Genomic DNA, 19,207 nt, shown 5'->3' with positions numbered 1-19,207 from the left:
AAATTTGATATTCAAAATTTGTAAAAGACCAGATGGAAAGAACACAGACATTGTTGTGACTGCTGCTCAGGGTAGTCTCTACATGTCTCTAAACTACATGTAATTTCTGCTGCAGCACTTAAGCTGAGATGGTTGGATTAGGGGTTTCCCACAGCAGTCCGCTTCAAGCCAGCAGCTCTGTGAAAATGATTTGGGAAACGAGAGGTTCTCCTGACAGCTCCTGTTTTGAGCTGTTCAGAAACACTACCCAGTTTATTGGTGACATAAAACCAATACGCGGTTAGTGCTGCTCTTGTCTGCTGTTGTGCTGGATGATTGATACTCCAGCCACTGAAGCTTATGACTGACATGGGAACACCTGGAGAAGGGCTCTCCTGTTAACCACACACAGTAAATTAAAGTGTTAAGCTTCAGACTGCTGCCCTCCAGGCTTCTGTAAGTGTATACTTATAGCTTATATCCTGTAATAATGTCTTCACTTCATGCTCCATTTCAAGACTGCTATTGTCTAAATTTATTAAATCACAGCTATTGAGAAATACTTGATCTTACTGTACATGTCAGGCACTTGTCTGTGTCTCCAATGCAATAGAGAATAACTCAGCACTGTTTTGGAAGTGGTGCTTGGAGAGGACAGAAAGCTCCTCTACGGTTGGTAAATCTAAAGATTGTCTGCAGTAGTGCGGCTTGGTCGCTGCATTTGTGATTGTACACTTACCCCACGGTGAAGAACTGCCGCATCTCTTGTCGCCGTGAGCGCATCATCTGCTTGTACTCTCCAATGCGGAGTTTTTTCCCGTCGATAATGCAGGTTCTCTTAGGCCGAGGTTTGTACTTGTAGTTGGGATACTTCTCTAGATGGAGCTTACTCAGACGAGCCTGCTCTTCATAGTATGGCTGCTTGTCTTGGTTGGACATAGACTTCCACCGAGAACCTGCACAACACGGTACATTCAGGTTTCACTGTTTGAGAAATCTGTTTTACTAAGTGACACTGAGTAAAGTGGAGCCCCATTTGGAATTTGCAATTATGTCACAATAATCAATAATGCACGTCCAGTCACATTTTACTGCGCTGGGTCAAGACTTAATTTAACACCGAATTGCCCTTAATAGTGGTAGAAGTTTTCTCACAAATTCATGTGCAAGGATTTATTGTCCCTTCCACAACAACCCCTTGATAGCACTGCCGATGCACATTATCTGAGCCGAGAGACATGCTTGTTCCGTACTGTCAAGCAGTACGGAACAACAAGCTGGTGTAGTAAAACAGCTCTGTGAAGTGCCTTACACTGGCATGGATGACAGCGCTTTTAACAGCTCTGATGTATGGACTCCAGTGCTGTGGGGACAAGACCCATTTAGTCTCTGTCATTTTTCATGACAAACACTTATGGTAGTGATGGGCTATAAATCCATCTGTATGCTGAGGTGAACTGATGCACAGTGGCCTGCGAGATAACACACTCCCTCCTTTAGATACCAGCTACTTTATTTTATCAGGAATTTACATATCGGAAAGCAATAAGCCCATTTGCATGTGCGAAAGTGCTTGGCAAGTCTGTATGGTGTTACAAAAATTCAGATTGATAAAGGGAATTACAGAATGAGTCCAGTGTATGTATCCAGGACACAAACTCAGACATGGAGGATGATAGAAAATCTATCTGAGGAAGTGACAAGTCTTTCTACCAATTTAGTTTGCAACCATATAAGTTACACGTATATTTTCAACAGGGGTCCACAACATTCAGAGCAGTGAAAAGGTATTTCTTTCCTGCAATAGTACTTTCTTAGGTGAACGGTACATTTTTCTGCAGGTATATTTGATTCACAGGTATCGAGATCTTACCCAAAATCTTGCTTATGTTAGAATTGTGCATGTCAGGAAAGGCCTGGAGGATCTTGCGCCGCTCGTCCTTGGCCCACACCATGAATGCATTCATTGGCCTTTTAATGTGGGGCTCGTTGTTGTTCCTTCCTCGCGATTCCCTGAAGACTCGCGCCTCAGTAGATCCAGCGCCTCCTGTTGGCCAACAATAATAGGGTTGGGGTTTATCTGAAGAGCCATTGACTTCCTTGGACCCTGGAATAACCAGAGCAGGAACAAGAAGAGAGAGCGAGGCAAGACATTGATTAAATGACGAGCCATTTTTAAACTCTCCTTCAACTACTGTCACCACTGCTAGCATCATCGTGAACATTGTTTCAGATGAGTGCGGGGACACATACAACTTCTATAGGGTTTATTGAGTGTAAAACCTCACTTGAAAGGATTAGATGCTGCAAAAGTAAATAGAATTTCCACTAAAGTGAAATCTGTGGTCTCTAACTAACTCTCAGGTTGTTCCAAAACCAGAGTAAGAAGACCTTTGACTTCAAAGAAAGTTAAATGTTTTGTCTGCAAGTTTTCACACTTCTTCACTCGAGCGCATACATTTTAATTTGACATTCAGTGTCCATAAAAAGAGTGCCAACATAAATAATAAATATGAGACTTGAGGCAGTCTTTAAAATGGGAAAATCAAGGCAGAAACTCAAACTCTGTCAGATCTTAATAAAGCATTCTTCCAAAGTACATTTTAACATGTATATGCACAAATAAGTTCCTTTGCTTTATGCTGTCTCTCCCCTTCGCTCTCACTCTCTTCCTGCCTCCTTCAAGCTTGCGCGCACACACACACACGCACACACACACACACATACGCACACACACACACACATACACACACACACACACACACACACACACACACACACACACATACACACACACACACACACACACAAACAAGGCACACATTAGCGAGGAGAGAGTGTGCCGATTCTGCAAAGTGCTGTTTCTCAATCAGGGCATTCACAATCAGCATAAGAGAGTTTCTCTCAGTATTAAACTGTACATCAGACTGATAATGATTTCTGTTTGCATGCGCATTTGCTTCCTTTTATATGTAAGATGTGAAAGAATTAAATAAAAGCAGTATGAATATTTAAACAAACAAAAACATGTTGATAAACAAGGCTTGAAAAATAAGACAAAAAAGCCTTCCATATGCTACGATACATCTTTAATGATCTCAAATCTGGAAAAGAAAGCTTGGGATGACTCATGCATATTTCATCATCCACATGTGAAGCCTTCTCATTAGACCATTCCACTAGCAGCCTTGGCACACATTACCTGGGGTTTGATTTCTATTATTATTTCAGTTGATAAACAAAATCAAACTCTTAATGAGTAATGGAGGGCTGTGCAGAGACATTAATTCCGTATCCAGAGAAAGCTCGCTCCGCTCTAATCACTGAAGATGTTACTGCGCCATTTTCAACCCCGAGTTTGAGTGTTTTTGCTTCAGAGAAGTGTGCCTTGTTTTCGAAGCTATTACAGGAGACAAGTAGTTGTAAAGGTAGGAGACTTCTATTATATTACAGATGGAGGTGTGCTGGGAGTTGGTTTTAGTTTATGCCCACAGAGAATGCTTGAGGTCCAGCTGATTTCTAACTGCTCATGTTTAACTGTCAAACTGTTTCATTTATTCAATTCAGTTCATATTTATTTATATAGCACGAATTCACAACGCATGTTATCTCACAGCGTTTATCATAAAAAGGTACAGAACTGACACATTTTAAAGGGAGATCCTTTATGATCATCACCTGGGATCCTAATGGAAATATATTTTCACATTGTGACACTGCATTAGTTGCTTCCTAGAGATTTCAGTGGTTATTGTCACAGAGTTCAGGCCAGTGGGACTTGAGAATTATAATCTTATAATTGTTTATCTGTGTCATCTTAGAATCCTGTGTTTCTCTTCAGCAAATAAGTTTATAATAAAAATCATACATCTCTCTAAAACAGGTTAAAGTCAAAACATAACTTTTATTTATAACTATTTATACATTCACTCTAAAAGCCATAATTGTACCTAATTTTGTCATTCATTTTCATCAAAAAGTAAATATATTTAGCCTGAAGACATTTTTATCTCTCGCTCTCTTTTTTATATCATCTTAGTGCAGATGAATAAAGAGGACTGATCTTCCAAAACTCTGTATGCAAACATAAATATAAATAATTGTACTTGCACACAGAAATTGTTTACTAAATCTGAATATTTAAAAAATGTACTTTTCCAAACTCTGCAGACACCATGTCCTACTCTTTTTGCCACCTAGAATGCCATAGGCCTTTAGAGCCATCATGAATTCAGAAATAATACACTACCTTTGCTGCCACCAAACCCCACAGTACGTTAATTTCATTTAGCATGCACTCACCGTACAGGATGAATTGATTTCACTTTGTTTGGTTTTGACAACCATGTTTATTGTGCAATGAAATGTGGTGTGGCGGAGGGCTGACAGTATCCATCAACGCGGGGCAATCTGCTGACTGCCGGGGCCAGATGAAGGTATTCATTAGCTCAGGAGCGCAGCGCTCACTCAGACACGACAGCCAGTGTCTGCGCCCCGGGATCGCTTGCCGTAATTTACGATGCCTCCCGTGCCATTACTCTATCACTGACACTGATTCAGCAATTTATATACTGGTGTGCATGCATACGGGCAGAGGTGATCTTCTTATGGGGAGGGGGACAAAACAGCCGCCTGCCATCACCTAGTGCCACATTCGTAGTTAGCCAGGAAACCAGCCACGTGACTTGGTTCATTGGAGGGAATCCAGATGAGGCATGGTCTTTTGCTTCACATGACTGCACACAGAAAAGAGCCTATCTACTCTGTCAGACGCTACAGAAAAGCTGTGGACTTGAACAACGGGAGCGTTACATCATCTTAAGTTGTACCGGGGCAGGTGCTGTAATTTTGGATGTGAAAAGAGCAAAGTGATAAAAGTATCAAGCTGACTCACACTATCTAGGAAACCAGCAGCCAAACTTAGAGATACACCTTTAACCTGAAATAATAATGAGGTCCTAAGGTAGTTATTCTGATTACAGTATTAACAATACACAGTGGCTTTCTATAATATAAGATCACCCAAGCTTTGTGGGTGGATAAATCAGCCCATATAATATATGTGCCTTAATCAGGCATCCACAGCAAATTGCTAGAAACTGCAACATGCAATTTACTGCGGCATTGTTTCTGTATTTTCATTGAAAATCATGACACCGCTCTGACATTTTGCAAATGAGCATTAACCATTTTTTTTCCTAGAGGGGCAGGACATTTAGGAATCAGTTAGTTAGGTGTGTGATTGTGTAAATAAACACAGATGTTTAGCAGTGACAGGGCCGGGCCCCCTGGGTAGTAGCTGGGGGAGGTGGGAGAGTGAAACAGAGGGAGTGCTGCTTAATAGAATTTATTGTGATTCATGAGGCCGGCAGCTCAAGTGTGACAGAGCGATATGAGGATCCCCTTTTAATTTGTCTCTCCTGGAAACACTGCAGATGAGCAGCATGAATTACAGTGTGAAAGAATGATTCTGTGTGTGTGGGGGTGGTGGGGTGAGGTGGTAAAGAACAAAGGGGGGGGGGTTAAGAAATAGAGAGAGAGAAGGTAGTGAGGCCCCAACGCCGATCACACCTGTGAGCTGCAGGCTCAGACTTGACCGTGTACCAAGCCAGAGGGTAGCACTGCCCCAGCTGCCCCCTCTCCTCCTCCCTCTCTCCTCCTTACTCATCTTTGTTCTGTGGGCAGACACATAATGTCACCCAGGAATCCGCTCAAGAGGATGAGCCTCGGTGAGCAAACCTGCCAAGCCCTCCCTGTTGGGATCAAATCTAACACCTCTGACTGAAGGCATTTACCACTGACAATAGAGCCTCTCCCTTGGAGCAGGATCAGGCGAGATTAATGTGTGTGGATGGACGGGACACAGCCTCAGTGGCCCTGCTTGAGCCTGAGCTCATGGCATGCTAATTAAACCGTTACAAATTATGAGTGATATAAGCCCTATTATTACATGTCAATCTTTATTTTTGGTTTGTTTGTTTGTTTTTCTCTTCGGGTGATTTCTAGACTGTGTGCTACTGTGTGAGCAGAGGAACATGGGAACTAACAGCCGGCTTGTTTCAACATGCAGGCTGCGGCTTTTACTTTTGTCTGCTCCGCCAACTGTCTTATGCACTTTGCATGAAAGTGGAGTCTAATTTTTCCATAACTTTCTGGCTTCGCACACACAAAAGGAGATGCATGCACGGACAAAAAAATAGAACACATTTATTCTATCGGGGGTACATTTAAAAATGTCTGCTTCAAAACAGATATTTCTTGACCTCTTCAGCTATTGTTGTTTTGACTTGATAAAGCATCATGTCTGAGCCTCCTCATCTAAGCTTCCTTCAAGAAAAACTCCTTAGGAATAACAAAAAAAAACAAGAGTTGGATTCCCACGCCCTCACAGGAGAAGAAAAACAACAGCAAAAACCCGTTCTAATCATCAACGCAATGTAAGATTTCATAACAGCTCTGAACTACAGATGTAAAGAAACTCATCATCAGTGATCTGTAACAACAATGCAACACTACTGTTCTTCTCAACCTATTCCATGAGGACTTTGTTAGACACTTCTTGGCTGAAGCCTCTTCCCCCCCCCCCCCTCATTCTCTGGTTGATATTATGTCATTGGGCGTTTAGATTAATACTGTTTCCTGCCTCCACACATCTCTCAACAACCTCTTTGTTCTCTGTAGACCCCTCAAGGATGGGGGCGGTTTAGACAAACAGAACTTTGGCTATACAGCGGCTCCATACTGCCATATGTGAATGAACACAGGGCGTGGCTGGCTGAGGCTTTTGCGGTATTGGTTAACGTTTTCATCGGGGCTTAAAAAGACCTAATGAATTTGCAGTGGGATCATACGTGTGGCTGATAACTTTGTTAATGATGGAAATCATATCTAATCATATTCCTTCACCACTTTCCCCCCCCCCCAATCTCAGCCGTTCGGACTTTGGTTGCTGCATGCTTTGCAAATATTAGCCTAAGCAACCTAAAGCTTTCTGTGAACTGCTGTGATAACAGACGTTGGTTGTGCACTGTGCCTGCTCAATGTGGGTGCTCTGTTCTGGAGGGAACGCTGCTACACACCAAGGGGCTTTCACACCCTATATACGGTCTGGGAGGTACACCCAGTAATTTTCCTTTTCAGGAAACACCAAAGTATATGCAGTGTGTTTTGATCTACTGTGGAAAAATGTGTTAAAAACAGAGGTTCCCAGTTAACTCCCCATTTCTTCTGTACTAAAATTAACCTGGATAAAAGTGGGCTTAGTTTGGTTGTAAAGTAAAGCAATTTTATTCACCACCAGCTTGTTTCATATGAATTTTTATTATTTTTAAATTAAAGCAGATCCTATGTATTCCAACTGTATAAATCCTGTTTGACAAAAATTCTAATTCTGTATAGTTTTTACTGTCACCTCCGCTTGAACTTTGACCCGTAAATCACCGTTTTCTAGATTATTAATGAGAGCACTAATAAGCTGCAAGCAGACATATGCAGTATGTTTCTATACATCAAGGTATGCCAGGGAGGAAAGCCTCCACCGGCTCAAGGAGGAGAAAAGTAAACATGTTCTCAGAAGAGTAAACACTTTGTGGTTCACATCTTAAAATTCTGCTTCACATCATTCAACTGTATGCGTGAAGCTTAAAGAGACAGACGGATATATTTGTGGTCCGAGAAAAGAAATGGTTAACTGTGTGTTGTGAGTTATGTGCACTGCCCTGTCTCCCAGCCATTTCCCCCTGGGAAGAGGACCTCTCCTCTCCTCTAACCTCTGCTTGCTACTAATCCATAGCCCACTGGGAACACGGATGTGAGGAGTCTGGCACTAGCCTTTCCCTCGGCTCTGAACAGGACTTAAAAGGACACAACTGCCCTGGTGCGCGCTCTGTTTCGGTCCTGACTCCACAGTAGCCACAGAGGGAAGGTTCTCACTGGGAGAATGAGCACTGGAAACACATCTGTCCGAGGAGTCAGACGGGTGGGATGGGATCCTCTGCGGCGGCTCACATGGGAAACATGTCAATGAGTCCGCTAAATGCACCTCTAATTCTCATCTTCAAGATTGGGTGTGATGTGAAACTAGACGCACTTTAAAAAAGGCATTTGCTTTGAAGTTGGTAAACAAACATTTTTATGGGAAGTCTATTTTTTTTTATTTTATAAAAGTCTGTGTGAACCAATTATGCAGGGACACTTCTTTCTGAAACTGAAAAGAAACATGTCTAAAATGCTATTTAAAAATGTTGATGGGTTACATTGTCCTGAGAAATATCTATCCCTCCGCCTTGAGTCTCTTTGAGGCATCAAAGATGAGTCAGAACCATTTTCCTCTTTGCTCTCGCGCTGAAGTGCCATGGAAACTGCCACAAATATTTATGCCGGACAAACATTAGTGCGCCGAGGTACTTCTTGCTTCTGTGTAGGAGCCAGCACCACAAAAGCAGATGACGCTTTGTCACATTGGTGTAATCAGAATTTACACCCCTGTGCCCTGGACCTCAAACAAGCACAACAGTAACAGGAGTCAAGCTTGGAGAAAAGCCAGCTTTGTCCTCAGGCACCCTTGTCCTCCGCTCACCTACCTGTGAAAACCTCGGAGCCACGGCTCATTTCAAACGGCATTCACCCCAACCCCCACATCTCTCACACACACCTACATGTTTCTGCACACACTCATACCAGACACTCTGCATCTAATGCTTAGGCACATGAAGTAATATTTTTTTTAATCAATCCTGAATACTAATTTGAACTAGTTTTAAAGAGAATCCACTCAATGCTATTCACTCTAATGTCCACTAAGAGTGTATAAATCAAGAGGAGACACTAAACACTCTAACTTAGAAGTAATTGATTGCAATTATGTGCATAAAAATAAAAAGCAAGAGATCTAAATCTGGCCTTACCATCGAGATCCTCTGGCCTGGTGAGGTCAATAACTCTGTGGCCGATTTTTCCTTCCTCACCCAGCTTGCCGAGGTGGTGCCCGATGCTGTCAAAATGCGCTCTCTCCTGCAGGGAAACACAAACAGTCAGGTAAACGAACGAGCACATGTACACATTTTTTGATGAAAAAAAAATTGTAAAAATACCCACATCAGGAATCAGAAAATGTGAAAAGAAAAAAAAGTGTCTTTGATAAATGCAGGTTGTTTTGAAGAGCTGCTCTTTTGACATGAGCTAGATGTAGCTTTTTTCCCCCCTCATCTCTCTATTCAGCAGCTACTATAATGGATGACAGGAGGCAGAGAGACAGTGAGGGCCAGGGGTGCTCTAAATAGATTTACAGAAGGATACTTTGTGATCCCAAGCACACAATGGGGCCGTGGCCCTCTTTGCAATGCTCAGATTTTCCTCTGTAATCTTCTCCTTACATCCTCCCTTCCAGTCTACAGCGCCCAGAGCTCAGCACCCATCATTTATTCAGAGTTCATGCTTTGGAGAACACACCGTGTTTTCCCGTTTGTCATGTTGCTTTGTGCTCAGATTAAACTTGGCATCATGTTGTACTTGACGCACAATGAAACCCTGTCATTCAGCGCTCCGTGACAATATTAAATGTCATGTCCGTGTGCATTTACAGAATAAAATAACAGCTTTCGGGGGGCCTCTGAATAGTTGCTGCACATTACACTTAATGTATTATGCAAGGGGAGAGTGCCGACTGCTGCTGGCTCCATTGTTGAATGACCTACTTCCTCAGTGAATACACAGGGCATTAGCAAAGGGCTGTCTTCCTCTCTAAAGACTCAACTAGGAGATGGACACTTTGACTCTGCATGATACAAATAATCTCTCCCCCCTAGGTTTCGCCTGGATGACACTAAAAGCAGGCATGTTGCCACCATTCAGAAAAAAACCATTTGTTTTACTCCCAGGGTGCGTGCTCAATCTCTGCCAGAGATGTACGGTCTGCGCTGACCTCTGCCTCTTTTCTTTCTAAACAAGCCTATCACATGCAGCCTGAACAGACACTCAGGTAGGGTCCCTACACAATGCTAACAGCTCCCCTGCCGCACACATCGACACCGACACACACATTAATCTTTGAGCCCCTCCTTTGTGATGCGTTGCACTGTTTGTGCGCCGATGGTAAAAGTGATAAAAAATTAAGCAGACCTAACCATTGTAACTAGAAACATTTAGTTTACGGTTGAAATTGATGTCTTTTTATTACATTTTCCTGGTGAACAAAATCATGCTGGCAACAATAGTCAAAAGAAATCAGTGCAAAAAGAAAAGACGAAATCACTAAAATATATATATTTTTCTTTTTGTGTAACCTTTTTTTTTTGACAGTTAAAAAAAATATGACAAGATGAAGACAGTTCAAGTCCATTTGAGGCCTTTCACAGTATTTTGATTTTGCTCATGCTTTTATTTATTCAAGAACTATTCCTCAAAAGAAAGGACTGCGAGAGAGACAGAAAGAGCTCTGCAATTTACCATCTTACTTGAAGGAGCAGTCATTATTTATGGCCAGCTGAGTGATTCTGATATACAATTAACCACTACCTGCTTATGGCCTGTGATTAGAGGCTGTCTATCTGACGGCCCTTTGCTTACTTAAGTGTTTTCTAATTATGACATATGTGGTGGTCCCTGCTGAGCCAGAGGACACTTTGTAAAGAGAAGATGGAGTGTGCTGCCTTTTTCCGTGTCACATTCTGTGCAGAGCGGCACGCGCGCAGACATGCTCGCACGTGCACACACAGCCGTATTTATCACCCAACCACATTATTGCTCTTAATGAAAGAAGCTAGCAGCCTGATGACAAAGTGACTAAAATGTGATTAGCTGGATGGGCAGTGGTGCTGCTTCAGATGCTGCATGGACAGTCCACTAGGAAGACGCAGCGTTCGCGGGTGCTGTATGTCTGTAATAAAGTAGTCATCTCGTCCCTCTTCTGCGCTTCGCTGGTCCCTCTTGATCAATCAAGTCCTTTTATAAACTCATGATCATTAAGCATCATGTTGGGCCGAGAAGGAGAGAGAACAGGGCCCATCCATCAGTGAGTTTCATTAATAGCTAGATCAGCGTTGAACTTCTTTCTCCACCGCACCAAGTCATATGATTAGTGAACATCAGCGTATTAGACAGCCTGGAATAAGACTGAATAAGGCTCTTGTTTGACAGTACTCTGGGCTTCACTTGGTTATGCAGGAAACATCCACATATGCTTTATACAAGCCAGCATTTTACAAACTGTAGTGGTCTAATTACAGTAAGTATTCCTCTCGTTCATGTGTTAGTTATGCTAATTAATATCAGACTATCTGTGCAATATGGTACCACAAATTTTCATAAAATTTTATATACTGGGCTTAATATACTTATTGGTTATAAGTTTGGTAATTTATATCGGTGAATTAGAAATAGAGTTGAAATTAGGGTCATAAATTATCTGCACAGCATCCGGGTTTTGTTTTAAGGTTGGAAAATATTCAGTGAACTAATGCTTCTTTACTGCCCACGCATCAAGTGCTGTGATAAATTAATGGCAGTTTTATTATTTTATAGTGTCATTAAATTTTTACTGATCACTCTGACACAGAGAAGTAGCAAAGGACATGCAGTATCTGGGGAAGCTGGCCGTCCTGCCAGGAAAAGAGAGGGAGAGCGACGAAGCCCTTCAGTATATAGCTGATGTAAAAAGGTATTTATAATGCACAGTACAAGGGGATGGAAGGAGAGTTTGAAAGCTGAAACTTATTGCTACTATATGGTTAAAAAAAGCCTAAACAAAGGAGAATGTAAGAACAAATGAAGGCTGTTGAGAAGGTAAAGGGACAGGAAACAAAAGATGTAACAGTACACATTATTCCCCTCCCACTCTGACCACGACTGTTGGCAAGCAAGCGGTCCCTCCCTTAAATGATTTCAGCATGCAGCTCTCCACCCCACAACTAAAATTACAGCAGTGCGCTCCGAGTTGTAGTGGAGAGCTGCCACCCACAACAATCTCATCTGCCTGTGCCTGCGCAGCCTTTTGTCTCTAAAGTTCGGTAACAGATGTATTGGTTAAGTTGCACATGGCTGGCCACTGAAGTCATGCACCAGTCCAGTGAAAGCTGAGTCACAGAGGAAGAGAGAGAAGTTAAGAAAAGGACAGGGGGATAGATAGCAGAGTTCGTGGAACTTCTTGGGCGAGGGAACCCAAAAGAGCCCTTGTCAATGCTGTAAAGAGAGCTTTAATCTAGCTGGCCACAGAACATGTGCCGGAGGCCTGCTGCTCTGCCCACAGGGTGTATTCTGGGCAGAGGCGGGTGGCGGACGTCCCTCTGCATTGTGCCTACTCCTGCCCTATATTTAGGCAACACACTGCCAATCCTGACACTCCTTCACTCTCTCCTTCGCAAATAGCTTTAGGCTGCAGGCACAGTTGTATCGCCTGAGATTATTCAAACACAGATGTAAGAAAAATACACTGAGGGGAAAGAAGTCTACAAGTGTTTTTGAGTTAGTTTGTTGGGTCAGAATTGGATGCAAAAGGAAAACTGTCTTAATCTATATGATTTTAAGTATTTCACTTAATAAGAAACTGATTTAATGCATGCGAATATGGTCTGTGCTTTTTGGTAGTGAAAAACCTGAGCTCAGCCAATGTGGAGAGCGGCAGACATACTGCTTCTCACTCCCAAATGTCGTTAATACCTTGACCAATGCTAATTACAAGCCTTTGGTCCTGGTCAGAAATGGTCCAGTTCGTGTGATCTGGAGAACAAAGTTATCTGACACCATGTCAAAAAAGCGATGAGGTAAACCAGATGACACAAGTGCAGATGAAACCGCCACATTTGCTCGCCAAAAACATTTTGACAGAAACTGCTTCATTTCTGTTGGACATCTGGCAGGCGTGATCCAAAGTATTTCTTCCAAAAAAATTACCCTTGGCCAACTTGAAATCATATAATCCTCTGGTTATTTTTTGGCCATAAATGTGTGTGTATGTATATAGATATATATACCGTAAATGGCATGTTTAGCCCATTCTGTGAAATCTGACAGCAGTAACCGCTTTTTTCATGCTTTTTAAACTAAATCTCATCCATTTCTCTTTGCATTGGAAAGAATATGATCGCATATGTTTAAAATTTCATGATTGGAACCTCCAGCAGCTGCAGGACCCTAAACAGCCACTTATATTTGATAATGCACTGAACTGGCTCTAGTTATATCACACACCTGGTATGTGGCAAATTGAAGGCAATGATTCAGACCACAATGCTGGGCTTTGTGTATCAAGTGTCAGTCACCACTGTGGTCTGTAGCTCTTGAGTGAAGACTCGGAGGGTCTCAGACTAAACCCCTCACCAATCTGTCCCAGGCCTGATGGAGACAAAGACTGCTCTTTAATATGGCTACGGCCTCTCACAGCTCAGCGCCTCATCTGTTTTGTGTTTTTTATTGTAACCAGTTGCAATGCTATTTATAAGTCTGCAGCTTTCCAGTAGTTTTTGCTAGTTTTGAACCATTTAAATGTTAAGTACATCCAGCCATGCGGTGAGCCCACAGCTCTTTTCATACAGACTGTTACTCTCTTTTTACCCGTAGCTGTCCTTTTGCTAAGGCTAATGCAGGCAGCAGCAAAATCAACAGTAGCAGCCACAAAAGGCTGGCATCTGTTCTTTCGTGGTCGTACTAAACATCACACAGAGCAGAGATGGCCAGCTATTTCTGTCCCATTTGTTCTGCCAGGGCATCACCTCATTTGTTCAAAATGGAGGTAGGAAAGGCCTTTAATTAAATTAGGGGCACCTAAAGTACATAAAACAACAATGGAAGCTTACGTCATCTGGGCTTTGTGCCAATTTAATGTCCATTGTTTGTTTTCAAAGGAAAAAATGTTGTGTTTGTATTTTTTTCATTAGAAGGACGAGTCAGAACTGTGAAATGTGACTATCCAATGCCTTTTTGAAATATACATTAAGTCTCAACCATTAAATTTATTTTACAAGTTGCCCATAAAGTAGAAAATGTCACATGTATTTGTCAGTGTTGCGACGCATTTCTAACAGTACTCAGTTCAGGTTTGCTTCTCTTCGCTGCTGAGACCATTTGTGTCGACATCATGCACTTCCACGGGTTTCTAATCCTCAGTGATCCAGAACTGTTTGCTGTTAGTTTGGCTAAAATCTCCAGCCTTATCAAAGCTTCCAGGTTGTAAACAGCAGGATATTAGAAACTGCAGCACTCCCAAAACCCCTTTCACGTATGGACAAAACCTCAAGACTTGTTGGACACTGGAGCCATTATGTTGCTACTGCAACAATACCATAGACTATAAATGGTCCTTTGTAGCCTATTCTTTTCCCTGTCCTTTGTTGTATGTGCCTTGTGGTGAGTGCAGCATCATAGGTCTTTGCCACCGGGCCCGGCAGCATTTCTGAGCAACTGGAGCAGGCCAGAAATTCACCATGTTAAATGACAACTGTAGAAAATAATGGAGCTACCACAGCCAAAATGACCCTACCAAGATGCAGTCTTGATGTCTTTCTGGGGACGAGGCGAGAGAGCAAAAGACTTGACCTGGGACGGGAGCCACACACATTCACACACACATGCACAGGCACATTTTTATCCAGAGTCGTACATTATTTTTATTCTTTTGGCAAACGTGAACAATTGGACAAAGCATTAATGTAAGCAATCTTCACAATAGCACTTGCTGGCTACAGCCAGTGTCTGGGAGCTGAGCATAATCTAATTTGGATGGGCAAACCCTTGTATGCCAAGGATTTACATTGCAGCCAAAATGCCTTGGTTTGCAATTTCCAAGACAGCAGTCGAAAAGGAGCCGAAAATTGCTTCCAGGGCTGCAAACCAGACAAGATTATATTCAAAGTCTTTGTGAGGGCTTTGCCTGAATAGAGCCCTGGCATCACATACACACACACACTTGCAAGTGCATGTATGTCCACACACACACACACACACACACACACACACACACACACAGGAGGGGGGGACAGTATAACCACTATAACCAATAGGTTAGGAGTCTGGATTTTGTAGAGCACCAGTGTAAGCTCCATTTGAATATTTACAGGCTGAGCTTTGGGATACGGGAAATGGACAATTGGAGTCATCAATACTGAGGAGAAAAGGTGTTGTGGGGCAGAAAGGGCAGTTCAATAGGTTAATACACTGACCTTTCACCTTTTGATTCCAGTTAGGGACTTGTCAGCAGAGGAATATATTTTATCTCACACAACCTCCAGGACATCACATATGCTGCATTTTATTGGAACAAAAGCAGGAGAAACTGATGCGTCATTGTAGAAATCCGTCCTACTCTACTTATCAGGGTTCAGCATCAAGGCTTGGCCAATTCTCTCAGGCCAGTAAACTGTAGATTTGGCTGTGATGCTGGCTCAGAAGTGAGCGCATGAGAGAAGGAAGCTGGAGGTTCAACTTATGAAATTAAAATAGATTTTCCCCTCTTTAGTGACAGAGATAACAATTGCTGAGGCTGAAAATTAAATTAGCACTCTGCTGTCTGTGCTGTCTGAGTGGGAGGAATTCCAACTCTCATTAACAGGCAATTAACAATTTACAGTTCATAGACAGTTATGCTATTGATGTTTGAAGCAACACCTTGTTGTACTTGTTAAGTGAGTTAACAATAGAGCCATTTTCCTACACACATTGTAGATGATAAACAAACTTGAACTCTGCCTAAAATTAGACTTTAGCGTTTATTGTTTCATTTTACTTTAATGTGGCTAGTTACACTACATGCCATTTATTTTACTTAGTCATAAAAGCATATGCTCTGTTTGAATACAGTGAGTGTCACATGGGGCAAGTTATTTCTTAGAAATATTGATCTTTTGTTTATTTAATTTTTTTTTCAAATATGGTGACTGAATTCCAGCATTTAATAAAAAATACATTCCTTAAGTGTCTCTAACATGATTGTATTGTTTCTGCTGAGCCAGTGAAAATGTATTAGTAGAAAGTACTTCATCTCTGACCTACGAGCTATATATTCCAATTGGCCATAAATGTTGATGACAGGACTGCGACATAGTTGAATCTCTGCATGCACCATGTGAGTGAAAACATCCACAGATGCTTGATATTTATTCACCCGTGACCCTGAAAAACAGCATGTCCAGTTATAGCAACAGTGCATAATAGGGGGAGACAATTCAAATGGTTACAAATGGATTCAGATGTACTGTATATGACTGTGGGCATACTGGTGCATTCTAGGTAAAAGCTTCCACTGGGTGAGGAGGAGATGGTAAATAATGGAACAAAGTAATTGCCCTCTGCAGACAATAATACCTTTAGATAAATATTTCAAAAAGGCAAATTGCAGAAGGGTTGTAAAAGGTTTTATTGTACTGATGGGATATAGTAAAAACAGACAAATAAAAAGACAAGCAAGGAGATCTGCTCCTGTTAAGCATGAATATTTTACATGTCCTCAGGTTAAAGGCTTGTATAGTGTAGAACAGAGAGTCTGATCTTCACTGTGTTCTCCTCGGTCAATGGCCAGGGAGGGAGAGAGAGAGCGCTGGAGTCATAGTAATAAAGGTTAGGGAGGAATGCATTGTACTTTTCAGATACAATTTGTATGAAAAGATGAATTGATCCATCTGTAAGCAGCACTTAGACCCACTCCTCTGCCCGGTCATTACAGTGGGATAAATCAATATTTAATATCCCCCTCTAACAGCCACACTGAATGATCTTAACCTCTCCTTAATCCCATTTATGTTACCTTTCCTGAATCTTCTTCATGTAAGCTCTCACTATGATAAACTTCCAAACAAGAGACTGGGAGGGAAGCTATTAAAGACCACGCCATATTTATGTCAGGTGAGATGCTTTTTTTAAAATATTAATATTCTGAAACTGACCAAAGTGAAAGCTTTTATCTGGGGCATTCAAACCTTTCTAGTCTGTTGGCTTGTTGTATCAGCAAAAGTCTCTCTCTCTCTCTCTCTCTCTCTCTCTCTCTCTCTCTCTCTCTCTCTCTCTCTTTCCCTCTCATTTCATCGCTGAATTACAACTGACTGTTCTTTATTGCAGCCAAAGGATGAAGATGATGGGCCAGTTCTTTTAGCTGACTTGATAAAGCTCGCCTCTAATTTCACACCATCCTAATAGCACCAATGTCACGGAAACTAAGAGGTGACAATATCTCACTGTGATTTGCGGCGGCCACAGAGTCAAACGCAAGCACGGTAAAGGTGTCATTCAACAAGCCTGATCTTAGAATGAAAACAGAAACATTACCTGAGGGGATTTTTTTTTCAGATATCAGTCTTTATCTTTGCAAGAAACACGCACAAAGGTATATGAGTAGGCTCCTCCAATTACTGTAATTATTGTGTGGCGTTTCTTTAGTGTTTTTGATGCTATGATCCCATTATTGTACTCACATGCACTCAACTGTTTCTGTTTCTGTCTAACTTTCATAAAAAACACATGGTCTCTCCTCAGGTGGCAAACACACACAAAAGGTAGATTACAGGTGAGGAGCGACTGACTCTTTCAAGCAGATGATCCCTTTAGGAGAGAAAAAAGACAGGCATTCTTCTCCTCTGAGCTGACTGCTTTAACACTGGTTGAGACAAATTCAAAGAAAACAAAGCTAAATCTTACGAGAGCAAACACGGAGTAAAAAGGCGTTAAGCTCTACCTACTAAGGACAATGTAGCTGTAGGAGTGTGCTGCCTGTACAAAATGGCATTGTTTAGTTACTGCTTTCATGTCATGGCAGATTTTGCTGCTTGGCTGACCACAGGCTCACCTTAGTTTTGAGGTGGGGAGGCAGCTGCACTAGCTCATGTGGCTGAAAATGAATAAAGAGTGCTACAAGCTCAATGTAGTAATGAAACAAAAGCCAGAAAATAAAATGATTTTAAAAAAAATCCCCCCCAAAATAGAATTGTTTTCTTTGCAAGATGATGTGCCTGTTTAATTTTAGGGACAATTATGACAGCTGTTTGTCAGTACATGAAAGAGATTATGGATTGATTCCTTATTGTTAAGATCTTTTTGTTCAGGCTTAAGAGAGAAAATGCAGGAGACGCTCCGTCTCTGTCCTCTCTGTGGGCTGCACCAATTTATTTGCTTCACTTCAGTAAGAGCATAGTTGATTGCCACCTGCATAGACAGTGATCTCTTCCAAACATCAAATTAGAGGGAAATCAAAATAGATATTCATTGACTTTTTTACATATACATTGACCTAGTTGAGGCTGTTGGTTGAAAGTGTCAGGTGCTGAAATATTAATGAGCATCGCTCCCAGTTTCTGCCTGCTCCTCACAGCCAACTGGCAACATGGCATCAAGCTGAAGAGAGGAGGACAGCTTTTTTCTTTCCTTGATTGACTCATCGATTGAAGATATTTTTAAAGGGAATCCCTGGGAGTGTGTGCTCCTGGTACAAAGCAGCCCCATCCCGTGTCAGGGGACGGAGAGGGCTGCAAGTCGGCTTTAATTGGGCAGAGACTTCAGAGTCTTCTTAACCCACACCGGGCACTGCCATGGCCTGTCACGGCCCTCACACCAGCATCAACTACGCGCAAGCTTCTAAACACGCACACACAAACATATTCATGCTAATTTGAGTAAACATACATGTACACCCTAAACCATGCCAGCTCTTATCAATACGACCACCCTGGATGTGGATTAAAGAAAATTATTAGTCTTAAGAATGACTGCTGTATCAAAATCGCCATGTTCCACTTTCTTGAATAGTTTCTTTCCTCCACTACTTGCAGGGAGACCTGAGGACTCTTGTGGTCAACTGCTTTTTTGTTTTTTGTTTTTTTGCTTTACGGAAAAATCTTGCAATGGAGAAGAACTGAATCGAGGATAAAACAGAGACAGACTATAGGATACTTGCACTAACCTTGTCAACTCTGCAGTTGTTGAGGCCCACTGAAGTGAGGGCGGACAGCTTTGCCTCCATGCCCTGCTGGTGATGTTGCAGCTGTTCCCTCTGGATCTGCTCCCTCATTTTCCGAGCCTCCTGGATGGCCTTCATCACGGTGTCCTGGTCCCCGAACAACGCAGTGGAGTTTAGGCTGGACAGAATATCTGTGCACACAGACAAGCAGAGCAAAATTAGTCTGCTAGCACACGCACTGCCAAAAAAGAAAAACAACTTCACACATTATCCTGACAGTGGCGTTTATTTGTGACATGACAAGTACCAAAATAGTAGCAGAGCTTTGGAATATGGTCTCCATGGACGTGAGTG

The 19,207-nt window shown here is 42.0% G+C and overlaps 1 protein-coding gene across 10 annotated transcripts in view; it reads right to left on the bottom strand.

Moving 5' to 3' along the window:
* sox6 (SRY-box transcription factor 6) overlaps positions 1-19,207 on the bottom strand; it is a 135,267-nt gene that overhangs the window by 5,458 nt on the left and 110,602 nt on the right. For 8 of the 10 annotated variants that reach the window (XM_051944874.1, XM_051944876.1, XM_051944873.1 and 5 more), the window contains 4 exons: positions 18,857-19,044; positions 8,886-8,991; positions 1,853-2,086; positions 719-935 (listed from right to left, as the gene is read on the bottom strand). In XM_051944874.1, the coding sequence (XP_051800834.1) occupies positions 719-935; positions 1,853-2,086; positions 8,886-8,991; positions 18,857-19,044 (745 nt within the window). The remainder of the gene's footprint in view (positions 1-718; positions 936-1,852; positions 2,087-8,885; positions 8,992-18,856; positions 19,045-19,207) is intronic. The other 2 variants (XM_022192274.2, XM_022192275.2) reach the window with 1 other exon arrangement.

This window comes from Acanthochromis polyacanthus, chromosome 2, assembly GCF_021347895.1.
Source record: "Acanthochromis polyacanthus isolate Apoly-LR-REF ecotype Palm Island chromosome 2, KAUST_Apoly_ChrSc, whole genome shotgun sequence".
NCBI lineage: Eukaryota > Metazoa > Chordata > Actinopteri > Pomacentridae > Acanthochromis > Acanthochromis polyacanthus.
Note: the sequence above shows the minus strand (reverse complement) of the source record. Positions and strands in the feature narration are given on the sequence as shown.